This window comes from Oncorhynchus gorbuscha, linkage group LG16, assembly GCF_021184085.1.
Source record: "Oncorhynchus gorbuscha isolate QuinsamMale2020 ecotype Even-year linkage group LG16, OgorEven_v1.0, whole genome shotgun sequence".
Lineage (NCBI taxonomy): Eukaryota > Metazoa > Chordata > Actinopteri > Salmoniformes > Salmonidae > Oncorhynchus > Oncorhynchus gorbuscha.
In genome coordinates this window covers 47,643,563-47,670,148 of record NC_060188.1, presented here as the reverse complement: position 1 = coordinate 47,670,148, position 26,586 = coordinate 47,643,563, and the positions used below count along the sequence as shown (strand labels likewise).

At 41.5% G+C, this 26,586-nt stretch overlaps 1 protein-coding gene across 2 annotated transcripts; it reads left to right on the top strand.

Moving 5' to 3' along the window:
• The first annotated feature begins 424 nt into the window (after nucleotides 1–424).
• LOC124000347 (POU domain, class 2, transcription factor 3-like) lies at nucleotides 425–23,347 on the top strand. 2 transcript variants are annotated; one of them, XM_046306641.1, is made up of 13 exons: nucleotides 425–554; nucleotides 929–985; nucleotides 7,894–7,910; nucleotides 8,775–8,876; nucleotides 9,793–9,904; nucleotides 10,123–10,211; nucleotides 13,036–13,212; nucleotides 13,869–14,010; nucleotides 14,144–14,277; nucleotides 14,724–14,888; nucleotides 15,722–15,788; nucleotides 22,472–22,583; nucleotides 22,740–23,347. In XM_046306641.1, the coding sequence occupies exons 2-13, from the start codon at nucleotides 937–939 to the stop codon at nucleotides 22,780–22,782; spliced, it is 1,209 nt and encodes a 402-aa protein (XP_046162597.1). In that variant the 5' UTR covers nucleotides 425–554; nucleotides 929–936; the 3' UTR covers nucleotides 22,783–23,347. The 2 variants fall into 2 exon arrangements, with proteins under 2 accessions (XP_046162597.1, XP_046162598.1); XM_046306642.1 differs by having other exon boundaries at nucleotides 429–554; nucleotides 913–985.
• Nucleotides 23,348–26,586: the final 3,239 nt, after the last annotated feature.

Below are 26,586 nucleotides of genomic sequence, written 5' to 3'. Positions count from 1 at the left end.
CTGTAAGTGCTCATGTTTATAAATGTTTACAAATAACGAAATTGACATGTATTGATAATTAAATACACCTTATTCATGAAATGTATTAAAAAGTGTTACCCACATTTTGGCAGTCTGCTCATTTTTTCTGCCCATTGGTAGATTTCAATCTCGTTCCATAGTGACAAATAACTATAATTCTCTCCCGAATATGCCCTGCTTTGATGCTAAGTTATGCCATTGCGATATGCTGTCCTTCCCTTTATCCTTCCCTTTATATAAACACATACACTGAAGAGCAACTTTCCTAAGTTCGCAGACAACCCATTGTTGTTTTATGCAAAAGAACTGAGACTGGATAGGACACACAGAGAGACTTATGCAAATGACTCTGCCTGTGTGGGATACTAAAAAAAAGGTCAATGTTCCTCCACTATCCTACTTAGGTAAATGCAGATGAGCACTAGTTGGTTTGTGAAATTTCTATCCCAATACCAGCATGTTTTTAGAGAAAAAAAAGGACATATTCACATAGTGCTTTCTAAACCAGTGAGTGGAACAATTCTTCAATCCAGGTAATTATTATTATTTTATTTTTTTACTCAAAATGAATAAATTACCTGTTCAAGTGTTACATATTTATATTCAATGTAATAAAAAGCAACAACAAAAAATAGCCATTTCAACAAACGTGAGTTTCTCTTGACTTGATTCATCTGGTTTTGACTGAGTTCAGATAGGGTGGAGAGCTGGAGTAACTGTGGTCAATACTGAATGGGGATACCCTCCAACTTATGAATATTATAACAGCAATCACATGTCGGAGAAAATTTGAAAGTAAACTGCATTAGAATAACCTCAATTTGATTTTACTGGTAGAGCTGTGTGCTGCACTGTCCCAGTGAAGTTACAATCCTTTAGGAAAATCAGCAGTATTTATCATTTACAGATATTAAGATGAGCACAGATGGTGTGGAACACTCAAAGGCTCACCATGAACAAGCAGGTAAGGATGTTTCACCTGATTTTCAATGTTTATTTTCAATTTGTGTGTTTGTCGCTAACTCTTGTCGGGTGTATCTGAACAAATTGTGATGTAAACTTTTGTCCTCCATTGCACCTGCTAAACATTTTTCTTGGTGATGGTGGTGTTTAAAACAAAATAGCCTTACAGAATTTTCCTTTAAATTTCTGCTTATTCGTACTGTCCTCATGGATGCATGGGTATGTGGCACTTCCATGCAGAGCATGAACATTTTACATTGCTATGGTTATTTTAATCCTAAAAGTTTATTTCTGAAATAGTTATGGTGTGTCTGCACATTTGTTTTGTAGTTTTAAGCTATATGTCCCACAAACTCTTTAGTATTTATCAGCATTTCTTCCACAATCCTTTACTGATAAGTGGGGAGTTAGGGTGTATTGATTACCACAGTGTGAATAGTGAATTATTATTTCTCTGTATAATTTTTCTGGTTGAAAGAACCTTATCAACAGCAAACATCTCCCTCAATAACACTTTACTATGAACAAGTGTTTCTGAAATAGGATGTGTTGATTCGGTCCGTTGGAGGCTCTACCAGGATGTGCTGTCTGTACCTCAAGCTGTTTGCAGAGAAGTTGCCACATCCCCAGGCTATTAGGTGACATGGGAGAGGTGGTGAAACACGGAACAAACTCAATGAAAATGTGGAACTTGGATTCAGAGTGTATGGAAGTGAATTCATTGTTTTAAAGTTTTGGACATAATCTTACAAAAATAGTTTTTTAATCCGTTTCCATCATGATGTTGCCCCAGCTTCATTCATATTATTCAAACAAATCAATGTAAAACAATTGGGATCATTTGAGTACACTAGGAGTAGAAACATTGTCCAATGTGTTGAGAGAACTCAGGAATTAATGTTAGTTGAACTTTCCTGCTCCAAGGTTGAGAAACCTTGAAATATGAGTGCAGCAGTAGCTGGTTGCATTAACCTTTCAAGTTGAATCAACTTCACCTCATAGGATCACATCAGGATCACACCAGCTATGAATTTCATGTAATCTAACACTAATAGCCACAACGCTACGCAAGACCATCAGTTAAGAGAAGAAAATATCACTATCGTTTTGCCCCGAGAGCAAAGTTATCATGAATCCCTTCCCACAGCTTACAGTTCATTGTTTTATTGTATTTTTCAACACAAATGAACCAAAATTAATCAAACAACATAACTCCCTAATTATTTTTTTTTTCAATGAAAGGTCTGTATGAAATAAGATAAGATAGTTCTCTGTGTGTTAATTGTACCTTTGAGAGGATATCCCCTCAGCAAATTCATGAATAGTATTTGTATAATATACTAGAGCATGGAGACCTTTTATCGGTTTCAAGTTTTAATGTTACATACACACGTACAGTAAAATGCCTTTCTTGCAAGCTCTAAACCCAACAATGTAGTGATCAATAACAAGGTACAGTGCATTCCAGAAGTATTCAGACCTCTTTACTTTTTCCACATTTCATTATGTTGCAGCCTTATTCTAAAATATATATTTTCTGTCCCCTCATCAATCTTCACACAATACCCCATAATGACAAATGTTTGCTAATTTATTAAACATTTAAAAACTAAAATATGACATTTACATAAGTATGCAGACCTCAGTACTTTGCTGAAGCACCTTTGGCAGCGATTACAGCCTCGAGTCTTCTTGGTATGACGCTACAAGCTTGGGCAATCCTGTATTTGGGGAGTTTCTCCCATTCTTCTCTTCAGATCCCCCAAGCTCTGTCAGGGTGGATGGGGAGCGTCGCTGCGCAGCTATTTTCAGGTCTCTCTAGAGATGTTCGATCGGGTTAAGTCCGGGTTCTGGCTGGGCCACTCAAGCACATTCAGAGACTTGTCCCGAAGCCACTCCTGTGTTGTCTTGGCTGTGCGCTTAGGGTGGTTGTCCTGTTGGAAGGTGAACCTTTGCCCCAGTCTGAGGTCCTGAGTGCTCTGGAGCAGGTTTTCATCAAGGAGCTCTCTGTACTATGCTCCATTCATCTTTCCCTCGAACCTGACAAGTCTCCCAGTCCCTGCCACTGAAAAACATTTCCACAGCATGATGATGCCACCACCATGCTTCACCGTAGGGATGGTACCAGGTTTCCAACAGATGTGGCGGTTGGTTTCATCAGACCAGAGAATCTTGTTTCTCATGGTCTGAGTCCTTTAGGTGCCTTTTACTGAGGAGTGGCTTCTGTCTGGCCACTCTGCTATAAAGGCCTGATTGGTGGAGTGCTGCAGAGATGGTTGTCCTTCTGGTAAGTTCTCCTATCTCCACAGAGGAATTCTGGAGCTCTGTCTTAGTGACCATCAGGTTCCTGACCAAGGCCCTTCTTACCCGATTGCTCACTTTGCCCGGGCAGCCAGCTCTAGGAAGAGTCTTGGTGGTTCCAAACTTATTCCATTTAAGAATGATGGAGGCCACTGTGTTCTTGGTGACCTTCAATGCTGCACCCTTCCCCAGATCTGTGCCTCAACACAATACTGTCTCGGAGCTCTACGAACAATTCCTTCAACCTAATGGCTTGGTTTTTGCTCTGACATGCACTGTCAACTGTGGGACAATATAAGGACAGGTGTGTGCCTTTCCAAATCATGTCCAATCAATTGAATTTACCACAGGTGGACTCCAATCAAGATGAATGGAAACAGGATTGTCACGCCTTGGTCATTGTATTTTGTGTTTTTCGTTATATGTTTGGGTAGGCCAGGGTGTGACATGGTATGATATGATGGTATGATATGTTGTATTCGTATTGGGGTTTGTATTATTTGGGATCGCGGCTGATTAGGGGTGTTGTTAGGCCTGGCTGCCTGAGGCGATTTTCAATCAGAGTCAGGTGCTTGTTGTTGTCTCTGATTGGGAACCATATTTAGGCAGCCTGACTTTCGCTTTGTATTTTGTGGGTGTTTGTTCCTGTCTCTGTGTAGTGTTCACCAGATAGGCTGTAATAGGTTTCATGTTCCGTTTTGTTGTTTTTGTATTTATGAGTTATTTCATGTATCGTTCCGTTTTCCTTCATTAAAGTCATGAGTAACCACTACGCTGCATTTCGGTCCGACTCTCTTCTTACAACAGACGAACGCCGTTACAAGGATACACTTGAGCTCCATTTCGAGTCTCATAGCAAAGGGTCTGAATACTTATGTAAATAACATATTTCAGTTAATTTTTATTTCTAAACATTCACAAAAACTTCTAAAAACCTGTTTTCCCTTTGTCATTATTATAAAATAAGGCTGTAGGGCAAAAAAATGTAGAAAAAAGGAAGGAGTCTGAATACACTCCGAATTCACTGTCATACTACATAAGGTAGAACAAAAACAGATGAGAAATACAAATAAGAAATTCAGAAACAGTCTATTTGCTGAGTCATCAATATTTATTGATGTATAACTACCATGATTAATTGCAGAAAGTGGCTTTCCAGATATCACTTTCAGAGGTGCATTGATTTCTACAGCAGTGTATCCTGGATGGAGGGCTTTGACACTTGATTCAGAAACTGTCAGTCCCATTACTGAAAACCTGACTGAGTAGTCATCCAGAGCAACCAGACAGTCTATTCTTTGTCAACTCAATTACCATTACTATTAGTATGGTAATGTGTATTATGGGAAACAAAATCATAAGACACTTTTTATCAGAGATTTTAGAATTGCAAGGGGTGTGATATAACCATTATATGGAAGTTAAACCCAGTTCCATTATAGTTCTAGGTTTGGAGTTAGGGCTCTATTCAATCTGTAAAGCTGAAACATTTCTGAATCTGCAATAGAAATGTAAAGACCTTTTTATTCATTTAACCAGGCAACTCAGTTAAGAACAAATTCTTATTTACAACAACGGCCTAGGAACAGTGGGTTAACTGCTTCGTTCAGGGGCAGAATGACAGATTTTTACCTTGTCAGCTCGGAGATTCTATCTAGCAACCTTTTGGTTAGTGGCCCTATGCTCTAGCCACTAGGCTACCTAGGCAAACATCACTCCACCATTTCCTGGTTGCTAATTCTAATAGTTAGCCTAATTTCAGTTTATGTGGCAAAACAAGCAAGTATAGTGTAGAGAATCTTTGTACCATCTAAACCGCTGTGAAATGTCTTTACCATAACCAAAAGCTGTTTGAAGATGGTTTACAGAACCGAAATTAAAAGAAGAAAAAATTTAACTGAAGAACGAGAAGTATAGAAATAGCTCACATAGAACAGATCCACTGAACACTATGCGTAGTGTTCCAAAACTGATCAGTTTAACCTACTGCTATCGCTACACTCGCTTGGTCTGTGGGTCCTAGGGCTCTCTAACCTGTCAGAAACAAATTTAACTTCTTAGACTTGCTTTCAATGAGAATGACAGATCAATTACACAATTTTATGTGAATTTGGTTGGGTTGCCAAAGTTAGATATTGCGGCTTTAAAGGTAATTTTTGATTGAGCTGACATATGCAGCATTTACCGTGAATGCAGTCTTTGCTAAACCGGGAACATTGCCTTTAAATTTCAATCACGCTGTAAAGCTGGATTTCCGTAACGCGGAATGAATAGGTCCCTTAGTCCGTGTGTACAGTGCACCTGGGGGTCTGTAAACATTACAATGGAAGGGCCTGAAAAGGTTGCCAGGACTACACAGCTGATTTGCATGGCTTGATGATTTCCATACTGGAGGGTTGGCCTCTGAACAGGGTGGTGGGGGGGGGAGAGATTTCCATACTGTGGGTCGAGCAGGCACATCGCTCGCCACAAACTCCCAGAGGTACCATTTGAAATTCAAATGAGGGAAGATTACCTGTCACAGCAGACCTTTGCACTCTCTGTCTGTCACATGGTATTGTTGTATTGAAGGGAGGGTGCCAGTGTAGGCTTAAAATGATCATAACCTTCTTAATCACTCCACATGGTGGTGAATCATCCATATGGCTGTATTGAATTTATACATTATACCCCTGATTAGGATAGATATGATTAGTGCCAAGAAGCTGTATCTTGTATATTATTATCCTATATTTTGATAAAATTCAGGGCATGGTGTCTCTGTGTGTTGTTTATTATAACACGTTATAATAAATGTTGTGAAATAGCATTCATCAATTATTTTAAATAAAGAAGTACTTCATCATTTGTAAACATTTATAAATAATTACAAGTGTTACGAGCGTAACAATTTATAAATGTTTATAAAAAAGTATTCTAGTTTATAAAGCATTATGAACAAGCATTATATATATATATATATGCAGTGGGGCAAAAACGTATTTAGTCAGCCACCAATTGTGCAAGTTCCCCCACTTAAAAAGATGAGAGAGGCCTGTAATTTTCATCATAGGTACACTTCAACTATGACAGACAACATGAGAAAAAAAATCCAGATAATCACATTGTAGGATTTTTAATGAATTTATTTGCAAATTATGGTGGAAAATAAGTATTTGGTCACCTACAAACAAACAAGATTTGTATAAAAGATACCTGTCGACAACCTCAAACAGTCAAATTTTACTATGGCCAAGACCAAAGAGCTGTCAAAGGACACCAAAAACAAAATTGTAGACCTGCACCAGGCTGGGAAGATTGAATCTGCAATAGGTAAGCAGCTTGGTTTGAAGAAATCAACTGTGGGAGCAATTATCTGGGGCTCCACGCAAGATCTGGGGCTCCACGCAAGATCTCACCCCGTGGGGTCAAAATGATCACAAGAGCGGTGAGCAAAAATCCCAGAACCACACGGGGGGACCTAGTGAATGACCTGCAGAGAGCTGGGACCAAAGTAACAAAGCCTACCATCAGTAACACACAACGCCGCCAGGGACTCAAATCCTGCAGTGCCAGATGTGTCCCCCTGCTTAAGCCAGGCCCGTCTGAAGTTTATATATATAGCATTATATACAAGCATTTATAATGCCTTATTCATGAAAGTTATTAGAAAGGATTTAATGATTTGCTTAATATTCCCTCTTGTAGCTTAATCCTGAAAAACCATCCATACTGTTACGGTTTTCTTCTGGATAAAGAGAGGACGACCAAAATGCAGCGTGGTTATTTGTATACATCTTTAATAAAGATGAAACTACGAACAATACAACAAACGTAACGTGAAAACCTAAACAGCCAATTTGGTGCAAACAAACACAGAGACAGGAACAATCACCCACGAAACACTCAAAGAACATGGCTGCCTAAATATGGTTCCCAATCAGAGACAACGATAAACACCTGCCTCTGATTGAGAACCACTTCAGGCAACCATAGACTTTTCTAGATAACCCCACTATACCTCAATCCCAATACCTACAAAAAACCCAAGACCAAACACACCACATAATAAACCCATGTCACACCCTGGCCTGACCAAAATAATAAAGAAAACACAAAATACTAAGACCAGGGCGTGACACATACCAGTGATGGGCAACTTTGATGGGGGTGGGGGCTACAGAAAAACCTGAACTCATAATCAGGGGCCGCAGTAGCTTGCGGGTCTGCGTACCCACATCCATACCCACACATGCAGTGAGAGCTGGCCCTAGTCTTTTGGAGGCCCTAAGTGAAATTCAGTTGAGTTGGGTCCCCCCCACCTTGCGAGCAAAACCTTTTAGGACCCCACTTAACAGTGGCGAGATATCCTGCAATTTTGCTATGGAAAGAAGAAAACATTTTGTACTTTTAAAGACATTTTGCTGCAATTCTACACATTTTTTGCCATAGGGTGGAGAGGACCGCCATTTGCCCATCTCTGAGCCATGCTGTTATCCAGAGCGCTACTTAATGTGTAGGCCTATTCTTAGAAACTAAAGGTAGTTTAACCCAGTGTAGCCCTAATATGCTAGGAAGGGCATTGTGATATTTGGCTGTCTAATATTTGATATTTATTTTCTCCTGCAGACATTGAACAAAGACAAGTGAGTATAGAAACACATTTAATTCTAACTTCAGATTAACTCTCCATAAATGGGAATTCATTCAAGTGGGAGCTACTTTCCGTCTGAGAACAGATTTATAGTAGGATGTTACAGGAAATCCATGTTTGCAATTTATTCGATATAGAAAAACTTGAAAGGTTTTTACTTCATGCCATATGTCTTGAGACAATTGGTACTTGTATGATTTTATAAGAAAAACATTGATTGTGATGTCAGTCCAAACTGAAAGTAATGTACGAAAGACAGTGTAAATAATGTCATAAGAACTTCTACTATCGTATTACAGGAACTGAATAGACTGCTGGACAGTTAAACTAAGATCATCAGATTTTTCGCACAACTGTTTATATACCTCAATGTCTTCCTATTATTATATCCTATTCCCTATAAGTTATTCGTAAACTATGTATTTCCAATTGGCATTGGGAGATTGTTAGAGGTTTATTGTTTTAGTCCTGCGGGTTACAGAAACTGCATTGAGCCCCGGTGAGACATTTGCATACTGCACTGCCTGAGGGGAGTTGTGTTTATCACAGTTTGTATCTTGTTAAACAAGTCCAGCAGCCTAACCCAACCGGTTCACACACACGCACACGCACAGAAAGAGATACACATACACACACATAGACAGAGAGACAGACACACACACTGTGATCTATGACAACATAGGCCAAATGTCAGCCTGGTTGTTCCATGTCAATTGGTCATACACAATTGATATGCAGATTTCCATTGAAAAAGACAAGACAGTGTTAATGGACTGTTATTCTTCTAAAGACAATGTCAACATCAGACAGCAGGAAGGAGGAAAGTGAGTAATACTGTCATGTGATTGGTTCACAGATTAAAACAGAGAACTTCAACGACTCTCTCCATGCACACAAAACATGTCACCCGGCACAAGGATCCCCAATACCTGGAGTCCAGGCAAGCCAGCTGTCAGTGGTAGGTCACACATCTTCTGTCTCAGTAGATCAGGGGCCATATGTATCTAGTGTCTTAAAATATGAGTGCTGCCCTAGGATCAGTTTTACCTTTTAAATCATAATATATATGATTATATATACAGGGGGGGACCTGATCCTAGATCAGCACTCCTACTCTATTACGCTTGATACAGTGCCTTCAGAAAGTATTCACACCCTTTTACTTTTTCATATTTTGTAGTGTTACAGCCTGAATTTAAAATGGATTCAAGTGTTGGCTTAAATAACCTTGAAAATATATGGCAAGTCAATGGCTGTCTAGCAATGATCAACAACCAACTTGGCAGAGCGTCTGCTAAATGGCATATATTTTGGAGAATTAAACAAATTATAATAAGCAAATATTATACAATCCTGGTGGGCAAAGCTCTTAGACACCTACCCAGAAAGACAAAGCTGTAATCATTTCCATTTACATTTAAGTCATTTAGCAGACGGTGAAGGTGAATTTAACATATATTGACTCAGGGGGTTGAATACTTATCTAATCAAGATATATAGGTGTTTTATTTTTATTCATGTTTTACAAATGTTTGAATTTGACATTACAGAGTATATTGTGTAGATTCCAATTACATCCATTTTAATCCCACTTTGTAAAACAACAAAATTTGGGACAAAGTCCAGGGGCGTGAATACCTTCTAAAGGCACTGTATATACCACCCCATGTTTAATGTCACGTAAAGCTATGATTATTGATCATTTTCTAAGAATAGGAGGAAATAGTCATTCTTTAAGGAATGCATTTTGTTGGTTGTCTTTTGGTTTACATCCAGGTCTCCCTTGCAAAATATATTTGATCTAAACGAGACTCATCTGGATAAATACATCTTAAATAAATGAAAAATCTAAGATAGTATTTCTGTTTCCACAGGAGCTCCCCTCCCTCCACACCATGCCGCAGCTGGTGCTTATGTCAGGCTCTCACCATCTCTCATCCCCCTCCTCCTTCCTCCTCTCTCAGACACAACATACGGGGCATCAAGGTAAACATGTATAATGTAAACTTTCCCACAGTTCCCAGTTTTTCCAGATACAGTATACCAGTTTGAGGACTCCGAAAACCAGGAGAGAATAAGCAGGGAGGGAATCCTCCAACTGGGAATCCTTCAATGAGGATTTCTGAAAAATCTGGGAAGTTTACAATATCTATGATACTTCTCTAAACAAATTGTATCAATAACAATTTTTTGCCCCTGTGTAGCACTTCTGCAGCAGAACCTGCACAACCTTCCCACCCAGAGCCAGTCAGGTCTCCTCCAGCATCAGCCTGGGTTAGCACTAACACCTCAGGTAAAAATCATACCTCTTACACCAGTTGACATTATTAGCTGTAAGTCAAGTGATCACATTTGCTAAGTAGATTAAAGGGCAACAATACAGGTTATGCATCCGGATCCTTGAACTTGATAAACGAATGATCTGTTTACAGGACATACCATGAGAGGGATAAGGTCTTACAGTATCATGGAACTTTCACTGACATCAGTCAGATATACACTGAGTGGACAAAACATTACGAACACCTTCCTAATATTGAGTTCAGAGCCGGACCTTGCCATTTTTGTCGAGACCAAAAAAATGCCACCCCGCAAAACTAGAATAGTCCCAGTAAGCAAAATTACGTTTAAAAGACATTTAAAATATGTTTTTTCCAGATTGTGAAGTTAAGTTTAAATTTAGGTTCTGAATGAAATGTGAAAATACATATTTTCCGCTCGTTTAAAATACATATTTTCCAGTAAGTTGAAAAGGCATATTTTCCAGACATGGGAAAAATACGTATTTTCCGGTCATTGAAATCAGGTTCATTTTTGGTTCTGAATGACGGTAGGAAATATTTATTTTCCGGATTTTGAAAATACGGCCAGTTGCACAGGGCGGGGTCGAGACCCAGGGTCTCGAGCATAAAGATGAGTTTGGAGGGTACTAAGTAATTAAATGCTGAGCTGTAATCGATGAACAGCATTCTTACATAGGTATTCCTCTTGTCCAGATGTGTTAGGGCAGTGTGCAGTGTGATTGCGATTGCTTCGTCTGTGGAACTATTTGTGCGGTAAGCAAATTGGAGTGGGTCTAGGGTATCAGGTAGAGTGGAGGTGATATGATTCTTGACTAGTCTCTCAAAGCACTTCATGATGACGGAAGTGAGTGCTACAGGGCAATAGTCGTTTAGCTCAGTTACCTTAGCTTTCTTGGGAACAGGAACAATGGTGGCCCTCTTGAAGCATGTGGGAACAGCAGACTGGGATAGGGATTGATTGAATATGTCCGTAAACACACCAGCCGGCTGGTCTGCACATGCTCTGAGGACGCGGCTAAGGATGCAGTCTGGGCCGGCAGCCTTGCGAGGGTTAATACGTTTAAATGTTTTACTCACGTTGACTGCGGTGAAGGAGTCCGCAAGTTTTGTAAAACACAAAAAAAGACTGCAATGGAATTTTATATATGCCCTTCCATGTGATAGGCCCACCATTTGTAAAACAGGTCATTGCATTCGCTTTATTAGTCCTGATTCCTGTGACTAATGGATGTGACTATTTGCAATGTGTTCACACAGCGGGAAAAGCATAAATACATTTTATTTTTCTGCTATGATCAGCTTGTCAAAAATGTACAGATACAAACTTGAAAGCACTAATCATGACAATTATGCAAAGGTCCTGTACAACAGTTGTGAATGTCCTTGACATATTTTCCATTTTACTTTGACCTGTCCTGGTTTTTGGATATGTTGTTTGTTTAACACAACAGTGCCTTTTTTATTTGATTGGGATCGCGGCTTGGTGGACAAAAGGGGGAGTCAGCTGAGAAGTCACTAGAGTGATAATTATAACAATTTAAATGCTAATCCTTTGCACATGAACGCTCACTCATTCGGGAACAATTGCAATCAATTTATATATTTACGCTCACTGTGTCGTCTTGATCGCTGTTGAAAAGTTTGTTTCTGTTGGAGAGTTTTGTCCTCTCTCTCTCTCTGTCTCTCTCTCTCTCTCTGTCTTGGTTTGAGGGAATAGTTCAGAGTGACATTCATTAATTTGTTACAGAATAGATGTTTCAGCAGTTGTCGTTCTTCGCGTTCAATGATACCGAATTCCTAGCTGCAGACTAGTAATTAATATCAAAGACTTGTTCTTATTCTGTCGGTATCGATAGTCTAAGAGTTTAACCACGTGGTATGGTTAAAATATTCAGCAATGGTCTACAATCTTTGTACTCCCGTGATTGAGAAAAACATGGTCTGGTGATAATTTCTCAAAGTTGGGTTTTATTCGGAATTGCCGAAAAGGGGCTGTCCCAGGATGCCTGACCCTAACTGGGCTCAGGGGCGGTCCTCTGATTCAGTTAAACTCAAAAGGGAATTGGCATCATACTCACTCATTCATCTTATACAACAATTAGATGTAAACCTCATATCTGAGGCTATTATATAAACAGCGTTATGGTAATGTGGCCACACCGTCTCCCATGAGCTTCCCCAAGTTGTAACAAACGGACCAGTTCGTAGCTGGATTCTTTACCGATCTTTTATACCTTCTCTGGAACATGAAATTTGTTCGGACCTCGAGTTCTGTGAGGTGGAAGAAATTCCTTTGTTCTCTATGAAACTTCACTCTATCTCTGTACTGTGTGGCCATGAGGAGATCCTCAGGAATTTACGACCTCTATCTGACCACAGCAGCAGAGTTGAAGGAGGAAAGGGGAAGGCAGGGAGAGGGGGGATGGGCTTGCTGTACCCAAATAAGGCAACGTCATGACACACACATACACAATCCTTGTCTCAATTGTCTCAAGCATTAAAAATCCTTCTTTAACCTGTCTCCTCCCCTTCATCTACACTGATTGAAGTGGATTTAACAGGTGACATCAATAAGGGATCATAGCTTTCACCTGGATTCACCTTGCAGTCTTTGTCATGGAATGAACAGATGTTCCTACTGTTTTGTACACTCGGTGTAGTAATGAGGAAATATGAAGAGAACATTTGCATATCACAAAAACATGTTACATTTCCATATGAACAAGGTTTCTAACACTGCTAAAATGTTCACATAGCTGAACACATACACAACACGTTCTATCATCCATTTAACCTTTTTTCTCCTCCTGAAAGGCCATGAGTCGGTCGGGCCTGACGTCGTCGTCCATGGAAGGACACGTGGACATGTCCCACCTGCAGGTCCCCAAACACATTGGGGCCCCCCAGCAGGACGATCCCAGCGACCTAGAGGAGCTGGAACAGTTTGCCAAGGCCTTCAAACAGAGACGCATCAAACTGGGCTTCACCCAGGTACAGACTGAGGACCACTGGCTCAAAATACAATATAGCTTTATTTGTATTTTTGCTATCTTGTTATTTTCCCTATGCCCCGGACACCACATATACAGGCAGTGCTGTTTCTAGGCGTAAGCAAAATAAGCAGCCTCTTAGGGCCCCACAGCCAAACCACCAAAAAATGCAATAAAATGTGGTTTTATTTTTAGGAAGTCAGTGGGGGTCTCAACTTATTGTTAGTTAGTATTGTAGAATACACAACGTGCAATTTCGAAATTTGATGGTGCATCAAATGTTTTCCTCTTGTTATGTCAGTCACTGTCAGTCACTCAATAAGCCCACGTCAGCTAACATTTGATAGATTTATAGGTAAGTTAGTCTAGCCAATTATCTAAATATTGTAGTAATCATGGCTGAATTACTGACCGGGAATGCAAGGCACATGCCAATGGGCCCTGAACTCTTTTTGTTAGTCACTCTCACTCAGATATCATATAAACATGGCATAAGTCATGGCAAAGTCAAATGTTCCTGTCAGCCTTGTAACACACACAGTGCAAAGACAGTAGTGAAGTGACATGTTTTCTGTAGTCAAACTACTTCAAAGAGATAACATTATTATTTGAAAGTTTGCCATAATCAGATTAAAATATATCCTGTGTGTGTTCCAGGGTGATGTAGGCCTGGATATGGGGAAACTGTATGGGAATGACTTCAGTCAGACTACCATCTCCCGCTTCGAGGCACTCAACCTGAGCTTCAAAAATATGTGCAAGTTGAAGCCGCTACTGGAGAAGTGGCTGAGCGACGCAGGTACTATAGTGTATAACATATTTTGTCTTTACACACTTGTACTGTTGATTTCTATGCCGAGGGGATATTTATTTTGTTTTATTGGCTCAAAAAAATCATTTTAAATCATGTTCACTATCTCTTTCCACATCAGAGAATTCTCCCTCTGACTCTATGGCCAACGTTGCCTCTCTACCCCCCCCGATGGAAGGCTATGGAAGGAAAAGGAAAAAGAGAACAAGCATTGAAACCAACATCAAGTTCACCCTGGAGAAACGCTTTCTTGACGTGAGTTAACTCTGTCTATCCCCTAACATTGTCCCCTGCACTTCCAACCATAAATACATAATTTAGGAACTGTTGATATAATTTTGTATTTAAAAACACTTCATGCAGGGAGCAAAACAATCCCCCTTCGTGCACATTGCTTGTGGCACTTGAGTGACTACATAGCAGCCATTTCAAAGTTAGTTGCAATGTTGATACATATGATATGGCTTATTATAAGACATTATAGAAGCTCATGCATGCTTATAATAAGTCATAAGCATTGTACTTGCAGGCTTTACAGTTAACTACCAAGGTTTCTTTTCAGAAGCCTAAGCACAACTCAGAGAAGATCACAATCATATCAGAGCGGCTACATATTATATGCCATATCATAAGGCATTATAAAGGTTCATAGATGCTAATAGCACCTACAGTAATACCATTATACCCATGTTTCTATTCAGAACCCCAAGCCTAACTCGGAGGAGATCACGCTGATTTCAGAGCAGCTGTCTATGGAGAAGGAGGTGGTGCGGGTGTGGTTCTGTAACCGTAGACAGAAGGAAAAGAGGATCTACTGCCCTGTGTCCCCCTCACCCATGAAATCACATAACTTCAACCCCAGAATGGTTAGCTTTAAATCTCTTAGTGATAATGTTTTGGGAAAATGTTGTATGTTTTTTTCATGATAGTAAAGTGGCCAGCGAGGAATATGTACAGTAGCTCTATATTTTCAAGTCAATTTGAAAGCCTATATATTTTTAAGGGGGGCTGAACTTTCTGATTTGGCCACATTTTTCGCCTTGGTCATTAAGAAGTTGCCCAGTCAAGCTATTGCTTTCGCCAATTAGCGTGGCTGGTGTGCCACTGTGGCAAAGTTGATTTTAGTTGGGGGCCGTCAATAAATTACACATTGTAAATGCTTTCAATATTTTTATATGAATTTTTACAGTTTATAGTTGTTTTGAGGTTAAGTCATTGAAATTTAGAGCTATTAACCATTTAAAATATTGTCTCATGTACATTGTGTAATTTACTGATGGTCCCTAACAAGACCCATAGGGATATCATGGGCATTATGATTGGGTCACGTGCAGCTGCACTCAAAATGGATTATTACTTGGGTGCTTCCAGCTGTGGGCATATGGGCAGGATTGAAGGTACCCTTCATTCCGTGACATACCTTTTTTTCCTATAACCTTGCAAATTTCAGTTTTGGATGAGACTAACTTGATGACCAACATTATAATATTTGAATAGTGTCCATTTTGACACTAGAATAAATGTTTCTGACTCCTAACAATAGCACGTAGGCCGTTTTCAAAACGAGAAGTTGCTTTTTAGGGGCTTTCGCTCTTCACTGGTATATGATAAGATTTGTATAATAAAAGAGTAGTGTAATAGTAATGCATTATGTACACTACAACATTTTCAGTACATTGTCTTATTTTTTTCCCACTAGCCTTCATGTAACACCCTGTTTCAGGCCTCCACGTCCAGATCATACAGCCCTCTTGCTTCAGGAGGAGGCAAGTGTCACCATATGCACTTCATATAATCTGTATTTAAGACAACTTCATATACAGTGGGGTCCAAAATGGTTGACACCCTTGATAAAGATGAGCAATAACAACTGTATCAAATAAATAATTGAAAGGCTATATTGTATGCTCCAAAAAATGAAGAGATTATATTATTTTATACTAATTCAATTGCTCAGAAAAGGAGATTTTCTGTAACAAGTAATATTTTTTTCTCAAAAAGTTAGGGGTCAAAATTATTGACACCCCTAAAAATTAGACTACTTTAATTTATGACAAAATGTAGTATTTGGTCCCATTGTAATGCGATGCGACTGGCCCAGGCGCAGGAGAGCGGAAACTGATTTACACTGTTTAATAACCATAAACATTTACATTTACATTTAAGTCATTTAGCAGACGCCGTAAACAGAATCAATACAATAAACGGGTCAAACAAAACCCAGTACACACCAGCATAACGTGCACAAGCACTACAACAAACAATTACGGACAAGGACATGGGGGGGGGGCAGAGGGTTAAATACACAACATTGATGGAATTGATGGAATTGGAACCAGGTGTGATGGAAGACAAACCGCAGACCCAGCTTCCAGCAGGGCAGGTGGAGGGGCAGGTTTCGGGTCCAGAGCCAGACCCGGTCCCGCGGTCTCAGTGCGGTGGCGATCTGCGTTCTTCTTTGGGCGCCTCATGGCCTGCTGAAGGTAGACACGGACTCCTCCTCGTGCCTGAAACAGTTGTCTGAAACAGTCGTGCATACTGGTAGCCCAGTACGCACTAGAAGGGAGAGAGGTTAGTGGAGGAGTGGAGGAGTGGCGGAGCGAATTCTGTGCCATCTTGGCCCAGGGCACGTACGCCACCCTTTCCCCCGGCCAGTCCTGGCAATAGGACCGCAGAAACCTACCCACATCCTGGTTCACTCTCTCCACCTGCCCATTACTCTCGGGGTGAAAACCTGAAGTAAGGCGGATCGAGACCCCCAGACGTTCCATGAACTTGGCCTTGGTCGACAGGTCGCTGTGGAACGGGTAAGGGGTGTAGCTTACCTCTGGGCAGGTGCCTAGGAGCCTTACACTGGGCACACACTGAGCAGGTGGAAACATAAACCCTCACGTCCTAGCCAAGGTAGGACACCAGTACCTCCTGCTCAAACAGCGCACTGCCCGACCGATCCCAGGATGACCAGAGGAGGGTGACGTGTGGGCCCAATAGATTAACCGGTCATGAACAGCAGACGGGACGTACAGACGCCCCGTCACTGGGCCGCTCCTCTGTGTCATACAGCCGGGACAATGAGTCTGCCTTCAAGTTCTGGGAGCCTGGTCTGTAGGAAAGGGTAAACACAAAACAGATTAAAAACATGGCCCAGCTTGCCTGGCGAGGGTTCAGTCTCCTCGCTGCCTGGATGTTCTCCAGATTGCGGTGGTCAATCCAGATGAGAAAAGTGTGTCCAGCCCCCTCAGGCCAGTGTCTCCATGCCTTCAAAGCCTTGACGACAGCCAACAGCTCCCGGTCCCCCATGTGATAGTTTTGCTCCGCCATGCTGAGCTTCTTTGAGAAGAAGGCACAGGGGCGGAGCTTCGGTGGCGTACCCGAGCGCTGAGAGAGCACCGTTCCTATCCCAGCCTCGGACACGTCCACCTCCACCATGAATGCCAGAGGGATCCGGATAGGCCAGCACGGGAGCCGAGGTAAACAGAGCCCTCAGGTGACTAAAAAGCCCTGTCCGCCTCAGCCGACCACTGCAACCGCACCGGGCCCCGCTTCAGCAGTGAGGTAATGGGAGCCGCTACCTGACCAAAACCTTGGATAAACCTCCGGTAGTAGTTGGCAAACCCTAAGAACCCTGCACCTCCTTTACCGTGGTGGGAGTCGGCCAATTACGTACGGCTGAAATGCGGTCACTCTACATCTCTACCCCTGAAGTGGAAATGCGATACCCTAGAAAGGAGACGGATTGCTGGAAAAACAAGCATTCTCAGCCTTCAAGTATAGGTCATGCTCCAACAGGCGACCAAGCACCCTGCTTACCAGGGACACATGCTCGGCGCATGTAGCGAAGTATATCAGAATGTCATCGATATACACCACCACACCCTGCCCGTGCAGGTCCCTGAAAATCTCGTCTACAAAGGCTTGGAAGACTGATGGTGCATTCTTCAACCCGTACGGCATGACGAGGTACTCATAGTGCCCTGTGGTGGTACTGCAAGCAGTCTTTCACTTGTCTGCCTCTCGGATACGCACCAGGTTGTTACCGCTCCTGAGATCTAGTTTGGTGAAGAAGCGCGCCCCGTGCATTGACTCAATCACTGTGGCTATGAGTGGTAGCGGGTAGCTATACCTCACAGTGATCTGATTCAGACCCCGATAGTCAATAAACGGGCGTAGACCTCTCTACTTCTTCACAAAAATAAACTTGAGGAGACAGGTGAAGTGGAGGACCGAATGTACCCCTGACGCAGGGATTCGGAGACATATGTTCCTGTGAGAGGGGATACACGTGACTCCTGGGAAATGCAGCGTCTACCAGGAGATTTATCGCACAATCGCCCCGTCTATGGGGTAGTAATTGAATTGCCTTCTTTTTAGAGAAGGCGAGAGCCAAATCTGCATATTCAGGGGGATTGCTCACGGTGGAGACCTGGTCTGGACCTTCCACCATAGTCGCCCCAACGGAAATCCCTAAACACCTCCCCGAGCACTCCTGCGAGCACCCCGTGAGAGCCTTCTGTGGTCAAGAAATAGTGGGGTCATGACAAACTAACCAGGGTAGGCCTAGCACCACGGGAAACGCAGGAGAGTCAATAAGGAGAGATTAATTCTCTCATTGTGCCTCCCCCCTGCGTCACCATGCCCAGAGGAGCGGTGGCCTCCCTGATCAAACTTGACCCTAATGGTCGACTATCTATGGCGTGAACGGGGAAGGGCACAACCACGGGAACAATGCGATTCCTAAACTATAGGCGAACGCTCTATCTATAAAGTTCCCAGCCGCGCCTGAATCGACAATATGCTGGGAAAACTCAGAAAAAGTAACATAGACAAACATATGGGCAACAGAGGGCTCTGGGTGAGAATGGTGCCTGCTCACCTGGGGTGACGCCAGAGCACCCTGCCTGTTACCTCGATGCCTGTTACCTCGATCCCCGGCAGTGTGACCTCTGCGGCCACAGATGGTGCACAAGCTGGAACCCCCTCCGTTCTCCCTGCGCACCGCCCCTCCCAGCTCCATAGGTATCGGAGAGAGGGTGCAGGGGGATGGAACCACCAGACCCCGATCTGAACGTCCGCGGGTAGCCAGCAGGTTGTCCAGCCGGATAGACATGTCCACCAGCTGGTCAAACGTAAGGGTGGTGTCTCTGCATGCCAACTCCTGACGGACATCCTCTCACAGACTGCAGCGGTAATGGTCGATCAGGGCCCTGTTGTTCCATCCCGTGCCGGCAGCCAGGGTCCTAAACTCCAGGGTCGAACTCCTGGGCGCTCCTCGTCTCCTGCCTCAGATGGAAGAGGAGCTCACCCGCCGCTCGAACGTAGGGCGGGTGAATATATAATAATAATATATGCCATTTAGCAGACACTTTTATCCAAAGCGACTTACAGTCATGTGTGCATACATTCTACGTATGGGTGCATACATACTACCCTGGCGTTACAAGCGCCATGCTCTACCAACTGAGTTTCCGGGCAGTCAAAGACTGCCCGGAAACGGCAGGTGAACTCCTCAAACTGGTTTATCGCCGCATCTCCCTCTCTCCATACGGCGTTGGCCCACTCCAGGGCTTCCCCGGTGAGGCACGAGACGTTGGCGGACAACCTCTCACGGCCTGACGGAGCTGGGTGGATGGTGGCCAGGTATAGGTCCAGTTGGAGAAGGAACCCCTGGCCCCTAAAATGAAGAGATTATATTATTTTATACTAATACAATTGCTCAGAGAATGTGTCACGGCTTCTAGGAGTAGTGGGTGGAGAAGTCAGGAGCAGAGAGCAGAGGTAGTTCAATCGTGATCTTTTAATCCAGAACAACAAGTAACGGTAACGACCAAACACTAAGGCGCGTCACTTAAACCAGCCCAAAAGCAGGACCAAACAGTCCGGAGAAAATAGTCCACGAGAATACATACCACGTGAACAGAAAAACAAGCCTACACAAAAGCAGGCGGGCATACCTGGTTAAATAGCCCAAATCAAAACCCAAACAAATCAGACAAAACTAACTGAAACAGAAAAGGGGATCGGTGGCAGCTTGTAGACCGGTGACGACGAGCGACGAGCGCCGCCCAAACAGGAAGAGGAACCACCTTCAGCGGGATTTGTGACAGAATGAGATTTTCTGTAACAAGTAATATTTTTTTCTCCGTAAGGTAGGGGTCAAAATGATTGACACCCCTAAAAATTAGACTACTGTAATTTCCGGACTATAAGCCGCTACTTTTTTCCCACGCTTTGAACCTCGCGGCTTATACAATGACGTGGCAATTTATGGATTTTTCCCGCTTTCACAAGATTCATGCCGCCAAAAAACTGAGCACCGCCACATAATGTGACGTAAATCGAGTGCGCTCAAACTTCCCATCATTCTGATTACGGTAGTCATTTTGTCACCCTCATCATGGCAAAGACACAGAGAAATGCATATGATGCAGCTTTCAAGTTGAAGGCGATCGATCTAGCTGTTGGAAAAGGAAATAGAGCTGCTGCACGGGAGCTTGGCCTTAATGAGTAGATGATAAGACGTTGGAAACAGCAGCGTGAGGAACTGACTCAGTGCAAAAAAAGACAACAAAAGCTTTCAGAGGGAAGAAAAGCAGATGGCCCGAACTAGAAAATGAGCTTGAAGACTGGGTCAACACACAGAGAGCAGACGGCCGAGGTGTTTCAACTGTGCAGATCCGACTGAAACAATCGCCACCGCAATGAAGTTTGAGGATTTTAGAGGTGGACCATCGTGGTGTCTAAGATTTATGAGACGTAAAGGCCTGTCCATTAGGGTACTGACGAGTCTGTTTCAGCAGATCCCTCCCGACTACAAGGAAAAAGTTTCAAACTTCCGCAAATTCACTGATGCAAAGATAGCGGAGCATTCCATCGGCCCGCACGACATCATAAATATGGATGAGGTTCCTCTGACGTTTGACCTGCCTCTCACTCGAGCTGTCAACAGGAAAGGCGAATCATCCGTCACGCTGAAAACAACTGGGCATGAAAAAACGCACTTCACCTGTGTTCTGAGCTGCACGGCATCGGGAGAAAAGCTTCCACCGATGTTGAAGCCTATTTATTTTTGTTACAAGCCGTGTTTCGTTTAAAGGCCTATTAATTTTTGTAACAAGCCGTGCGGCTTATAGACATATGTGGCTTATTTATCTACAAAATACATATCTTTTTTTTTATTCAGTGGGTGTGGCTTATATTCAGGTGCGCTTAACAGTCCAGAAATTACGGTACTTTAATTTATGACAAAATGTAGTATTTGGTCCCATTGTAATACGATGCTACTGGCGGCAGAGAAGTCAGGCGCAGGAGAGCGGAAACTGATTTACAAAGGTTGAGTTTATGAATCATAAACCACCCTGAACAGAATCAATACAATAAATGGGTCAAACAAAACCCAGTACACACCAGCATAACGTGCACAAGCACTACAACAAACAATTACGGACAAGGACATGGGGTTAAAACTGAGGGTTAAATACACAACGTGTAATTGATGAAATTGGAAGTAGGTGTGATGAAAGACAAGACAAAATCAATGGAAAATGAAAAGTGGATCGGTGACGTCAACCGCCGAACGCCGCCCGAACAAGGAGAGTGACCGACTTTGGCGGAAGTTGGGACACCCATATTGCTAGAATGCAATGACTACATCTAGTGAGAACGTTAGAGGGTCAAAGATCATACCCCCAAGACATGCTAAATTCTCACTGTTACCAATGACAGGGGAGGTTAGCATGTGTTGGGGGTATGATCTTTGACTCTCTAACTTTCTCACTCACCATTATTAACAAATCATTTAGGATTATCCATAATCATGGTAGCATCCACATGAATGTATAAGTGTTTAGAAACCTATCCTATTCTTATTTACAATAAAGGTGACTCCAAAATAATATAATACATTATTTACCATTCATATTTATTTGGCACAAAATAATCTGAAACACAACCAAAACTAACTGAAAATGCATCCAACAAGTTTTTAAGAGTCACAAGCTTGATGTAGTCATTGCGTCCAAGGAATATGGGACCAAACACTGAACTTTTGACTACTTTATTTATAAGAATCATTAGGGGTGTCAATAATGTTTATCCTGACCGTTTAAAGATTTTTTTTGATTACTTGTTAAACAAAATCTCTTTCTCTGAGCAATTGTATTAGTATAAATGTGTTTCAGCATACAATATAGCTCAGTACTTGAATCATTCATTTTATAGTCATTATTGCTCATCTTTATCAAAGGTATCAGTCATTTTGGACCCCACCGTAGTCTGTAGTACTTAAGACCTGTAAAAGTGAAGGGCATGAAGACATTTGTGTGAAATCCACACTGTCTGAGTAATCTAACCTGTAAAACCTTCATCCATATGAAACTCACTGTATGAAGTCTCAAGCTTTCTTGTAAAGTGAGTGTGCATGTTAAATTGAGTTTATTCATTTGTGCTCTAGTGTCATCGAGTCCCTCTCCTAATAGTCCTAGTCATGGGCCTTCGCTCGGCACACTCTCGTCTGGCTCCCCTGCTTTGACCTCCCAGGTCAACCAATCCTTCAGCTCACCAGGGTAAGGGATTCACCTCTCACCACATCCAAGCAAAGGTAGTGCAATACATAGGGAATATGGTGTCATTTTAGAGACACCCAGAAGATTATTCTAGTGCTGTAATGGCAACATGGCATTGTACAGATGAGCGATGAATCTGTTATGTTTACGTTTCAGGTCGTGGTATCGCACATGGAACCCTATGCCCTATCACCACTGAGAAATCCTGCCTGTTGTGGAAGAGAACTAAAACTACCGATGTCAATGAAGGGAAACAGAAATGGATACAATCCATCAAACACACATATTGTCAAATGTCATATACAATACTTGGTCCCGCTTTAAACGATGTTCAAATTATAGAAGCTAAATGATGCCTTCATAAGCACTACATAAATGTGTTGCAAAGTATATTTAACTGTATTCCATGGTTTATAAAGGGTTCATAAATGTGGCCTAACTATGTGACATAATCACCAATGTCAGTTGCCATAACCCGCTATGTCGAATGTGATATAAACATGTGCTTTATAAAAGGGTGACATGTTGTGCTGAAGCAGGGCATAAGGCTCTAAAGTGATGTCATGTTACTCCTAACCTCAAACACTTCTGCCCAAATGCGCAGAAGGTCTGGTGGACCAACACATTAAACTTGGCCTTCATAAGTTAGGGTTAGGTTTAAAATCACATTTTTGTTCTGTGAAGGGAGTTGTACACAGCGTTGTACGAGATCTTCAGTTTCTTGGCAATTTATCGTATGGAATAGACTTCATTTCTCAGAACAAGAATAGACTGACGAGTTTCAGAAGTAAGATCTATGTTTCTGGCCATTTTGAGCCTGTAATCAAACCCACAAATGCTGATGCTCCAGATACTCAACTAGTCTACAGAAGGCCAGTTTTATTACTTCTTTAATCAGAACAACAGTTTTCAGGTGTGCTAACATAATTGCAAAAGGGTTTTCTAATGATCAATTAGCCTTTTAAAATTATAAACTTGGATTAGCTAACACAACGTGCCATTGGAACACAGGAGTGATGGTTGCTTACGGGCCTCTTTACGCCTTCCAGCTACAATAGTCATTTACAACATTAACAATGTCTACACTGTATTTCTTATCAATTTGATGTTATTTTAATGAACCAAAAATGTTAGATTTCTTAAAAAAACAAGGACATTTCTAAATGACCCCAAACTTTTGAACGGTAGTGTATGTGCTTACTGTACTACAGAAAATCTGCTCACCAAAGAACAGTGCAGGGCATGCTCACTGAAATAAAGGGCAACTACACACAAAAAAAACACAATTTCTTAGATTTTTCCTAGACCTCAAAAGTCGTCCCCTGATGTGGTTTAAGCATCGTTGTGAACACAGATTTTTTTTTCTTTTCGTTTTTCTATTTGAAAACCTGGGATAAACCAGAAGAAAATGAGGGAAATCCGAAACCTGGAAAAACAAAATGGTATTCGAGTTAAAGACTGAAGTAGGCAAACATTTTTAAATGGCCTTTATTAAATAAAGGTTCAAAAAAATTAAAATGTATTTGACCACCGGAAAATGCATGTAGCCTATACAGTTGTATATGTTGGATTCAGTTGAGCTGCCCATGTACATTGTTTTGTTTAGTAACACTTTACTTGACACCCAGCTTCATAATAAGTTATGACACAGTCATAACCATATCGTAATATGTCATAACACCTGACATAACATGATCTTAACACTGTCATGACCCATATATTTACACCTGTTGTGGCATATATTGCGTTATTTTATGGCTGGTTATGACACCTATTCAAAATGTTTTGTCCCTGCCAAGAAGTTTCCTTTCATTTGAAAGTTTGTCCTTCGTCCTTTATTTTTGTTATGAATTCTTTACAGTCATGTTTCCCCCCCCCCCATCTTATTTTAAATAACTATTTTAAATCATTTTCTACTAACTTGTAGAAAATATACTTTTTGACACGGTCATAAACCATTATAACCACCCTGTGTCACATGGACTAAGAAAATACACTTATGACACTGTCAAGAAACATTATGACTATACTGTGTCACTTTACTTGGACTAAGAAAATACACTTTATGACACTACCAAGAAGCAGTATGACCATCATAATTATATAACCAAGATAGGCCTATCACATACATGCCCTTACATCTGTCATCAGTCAAAAATAGTCTTCTCGTGCTCCTGAAATCTGTTTCTGTGCTCATCCCAGTCATTAGAAACAGAGCATTGGGGTAGGTGCATGTTTGACATCAATGTGTGCACAGTTACAATGCTAATTTAATATGGTACATTTCAGAAAATGTTATATAACACAAACAAGTAGGCTGTGGTGTAATGGAATGATTTGCCTGGTGTGGTAGTTTTGTGGGTTTTGACACTCTTATGTAGGTGTCATAACCAGCCATAAAATAATGTAATATATTTCACAACAGGTCTAAATTTGTGTCATTACAGTGTTGTGATCCTATTATGACAAGTTATGTCAGCTGTTATGACATATCATGTCATGGTTATGATCATGTCATCATGTGTTATGACCCTGGGTGTCAAGTAAAGTGTTATCGTACTGGGTACAGTGAGGTTAATTTGGATATTTTCTTTGTTATTCATCAGGGGTTCAGGTGTGACAATAATTGTGTGAAGGTGTACATAGTAAACGACAGCAATCTTACAGATGTTGTCTATTATTTGTATTTGTATATATAATATTTGCAAATATATTTAGGTTGTCAAATTATTAAATATTATAGAGGGGCCAGAACTTTAGAAAAATGAAATGATTAACATAAAAAAAATCAGCACTAGTATTTTTTAAGGAATGTTTCAGAAGTACATCACACTTTAAAATCTGCAATATGTTTCAGTGTGATCTATCAATGGTCCAATTCATACATTGTTACAGTTTATTACTTTCATTAAACACACTTTGTTACATTGTAGCTAATTTTAGTGGAGTCTCTTGGGTGTGGGTAATTGAGGTCATTCTTGCAGGGGCATGTGGTGTGGGACAGCTATTGTCTTTACACTTTACCCATCAGAGGGGGGTATGTGGTGTAGATGTCTCCCAACTCTGAATCTAGATCCGTCTCTTTATACTTCACAAGTACTGTATCTCTCCTGGACCTAGTTTGGATCATCAAAGTAGTATAGTGTAAAGAGGCCATTTGTCACCTGTCTGTTTCATAGCTCTACGGATAATTAACTCAGTCCCAACGAAGAAAGGAGGCCTGGGCCAAATCAAACATGGAAACACTAGTTTCCAAGAATGTGTTATGATGCTTGTAGACCCTGCACACTTGACTTGCCTTTAATTGCCAGGCTTGTAATGCTTGTCACCTTGAAATCCAGACTGAATTCAGCACTGTTGCTCATTTGCATGATTCAGTCTGTATTTTGAGGCTACCTGTCTTCAAATGCTATCAGGTTAACTTTTTGGATAGGCTTAAAACAAAAATTACATTTATATTGCTGGATTCAAACTTTTAACCATTGGAATCAGAGGCAGATGTTCATCCACCATCCCGTCCACAACACCCTAGCACAACCGAACCCCACTCTAAGGTAACAGCACTCACTGTTGCCCCTAGTGGCCGTTTTCCACATCTTCTCCCAACAACCTCAAACATTTAGAACAGAGGGTTAAATACACAACATGTAATTGATGGAATTGGAACCAGGTGTGATGGAAGACAAGACAAAATCAATGGAAAATTAAAAGTGGATCGGCGATGGCTAGAAGGTCGGTGACGTCGACCGCCGAAAGCTGCCCAAACAAGGAGAGGGACAGACTTCGGTGGAAGTCGTGACACCCATATTGCTAGAATTCAATGACTATATTGCTGGATTCAAACTTTCAACCTTTGGAATCAGAGGCAGATGTTCATCCACAACACCCTAGCACAACTGAACCCCACTTTAACGTAACAGCACTCACCGTTGCCCCTAGTGGCCGTTTTCCACATCTTCTCCCAACAACCTCAAACATGGATGGATATCGAATACTGACTTGT

Coding starts and splice junctions, on each gene's coding strand:
- LOC124000347 (XM_046306641.1), top strand. CDS start 937: ATGAGCACAGATGGTGTGGAACACTCAAAGGCTCACCATGAACAAGCA. Junction 8,877..9,792: donor AGGCAAGCCAGCTGTCAGTG/GTAGGTCACACA, acceptor CTGTTTCCACAG/GAGCTCCCCTCCCTCCACAC. Junction 15,789..22,471: donor CCCTCTTGCTTCAGGAGGAG/GCAAGTGTCACC, acceptor TTTGTGCTCTAG/TGTCATCGAGTCCCTCTCCT.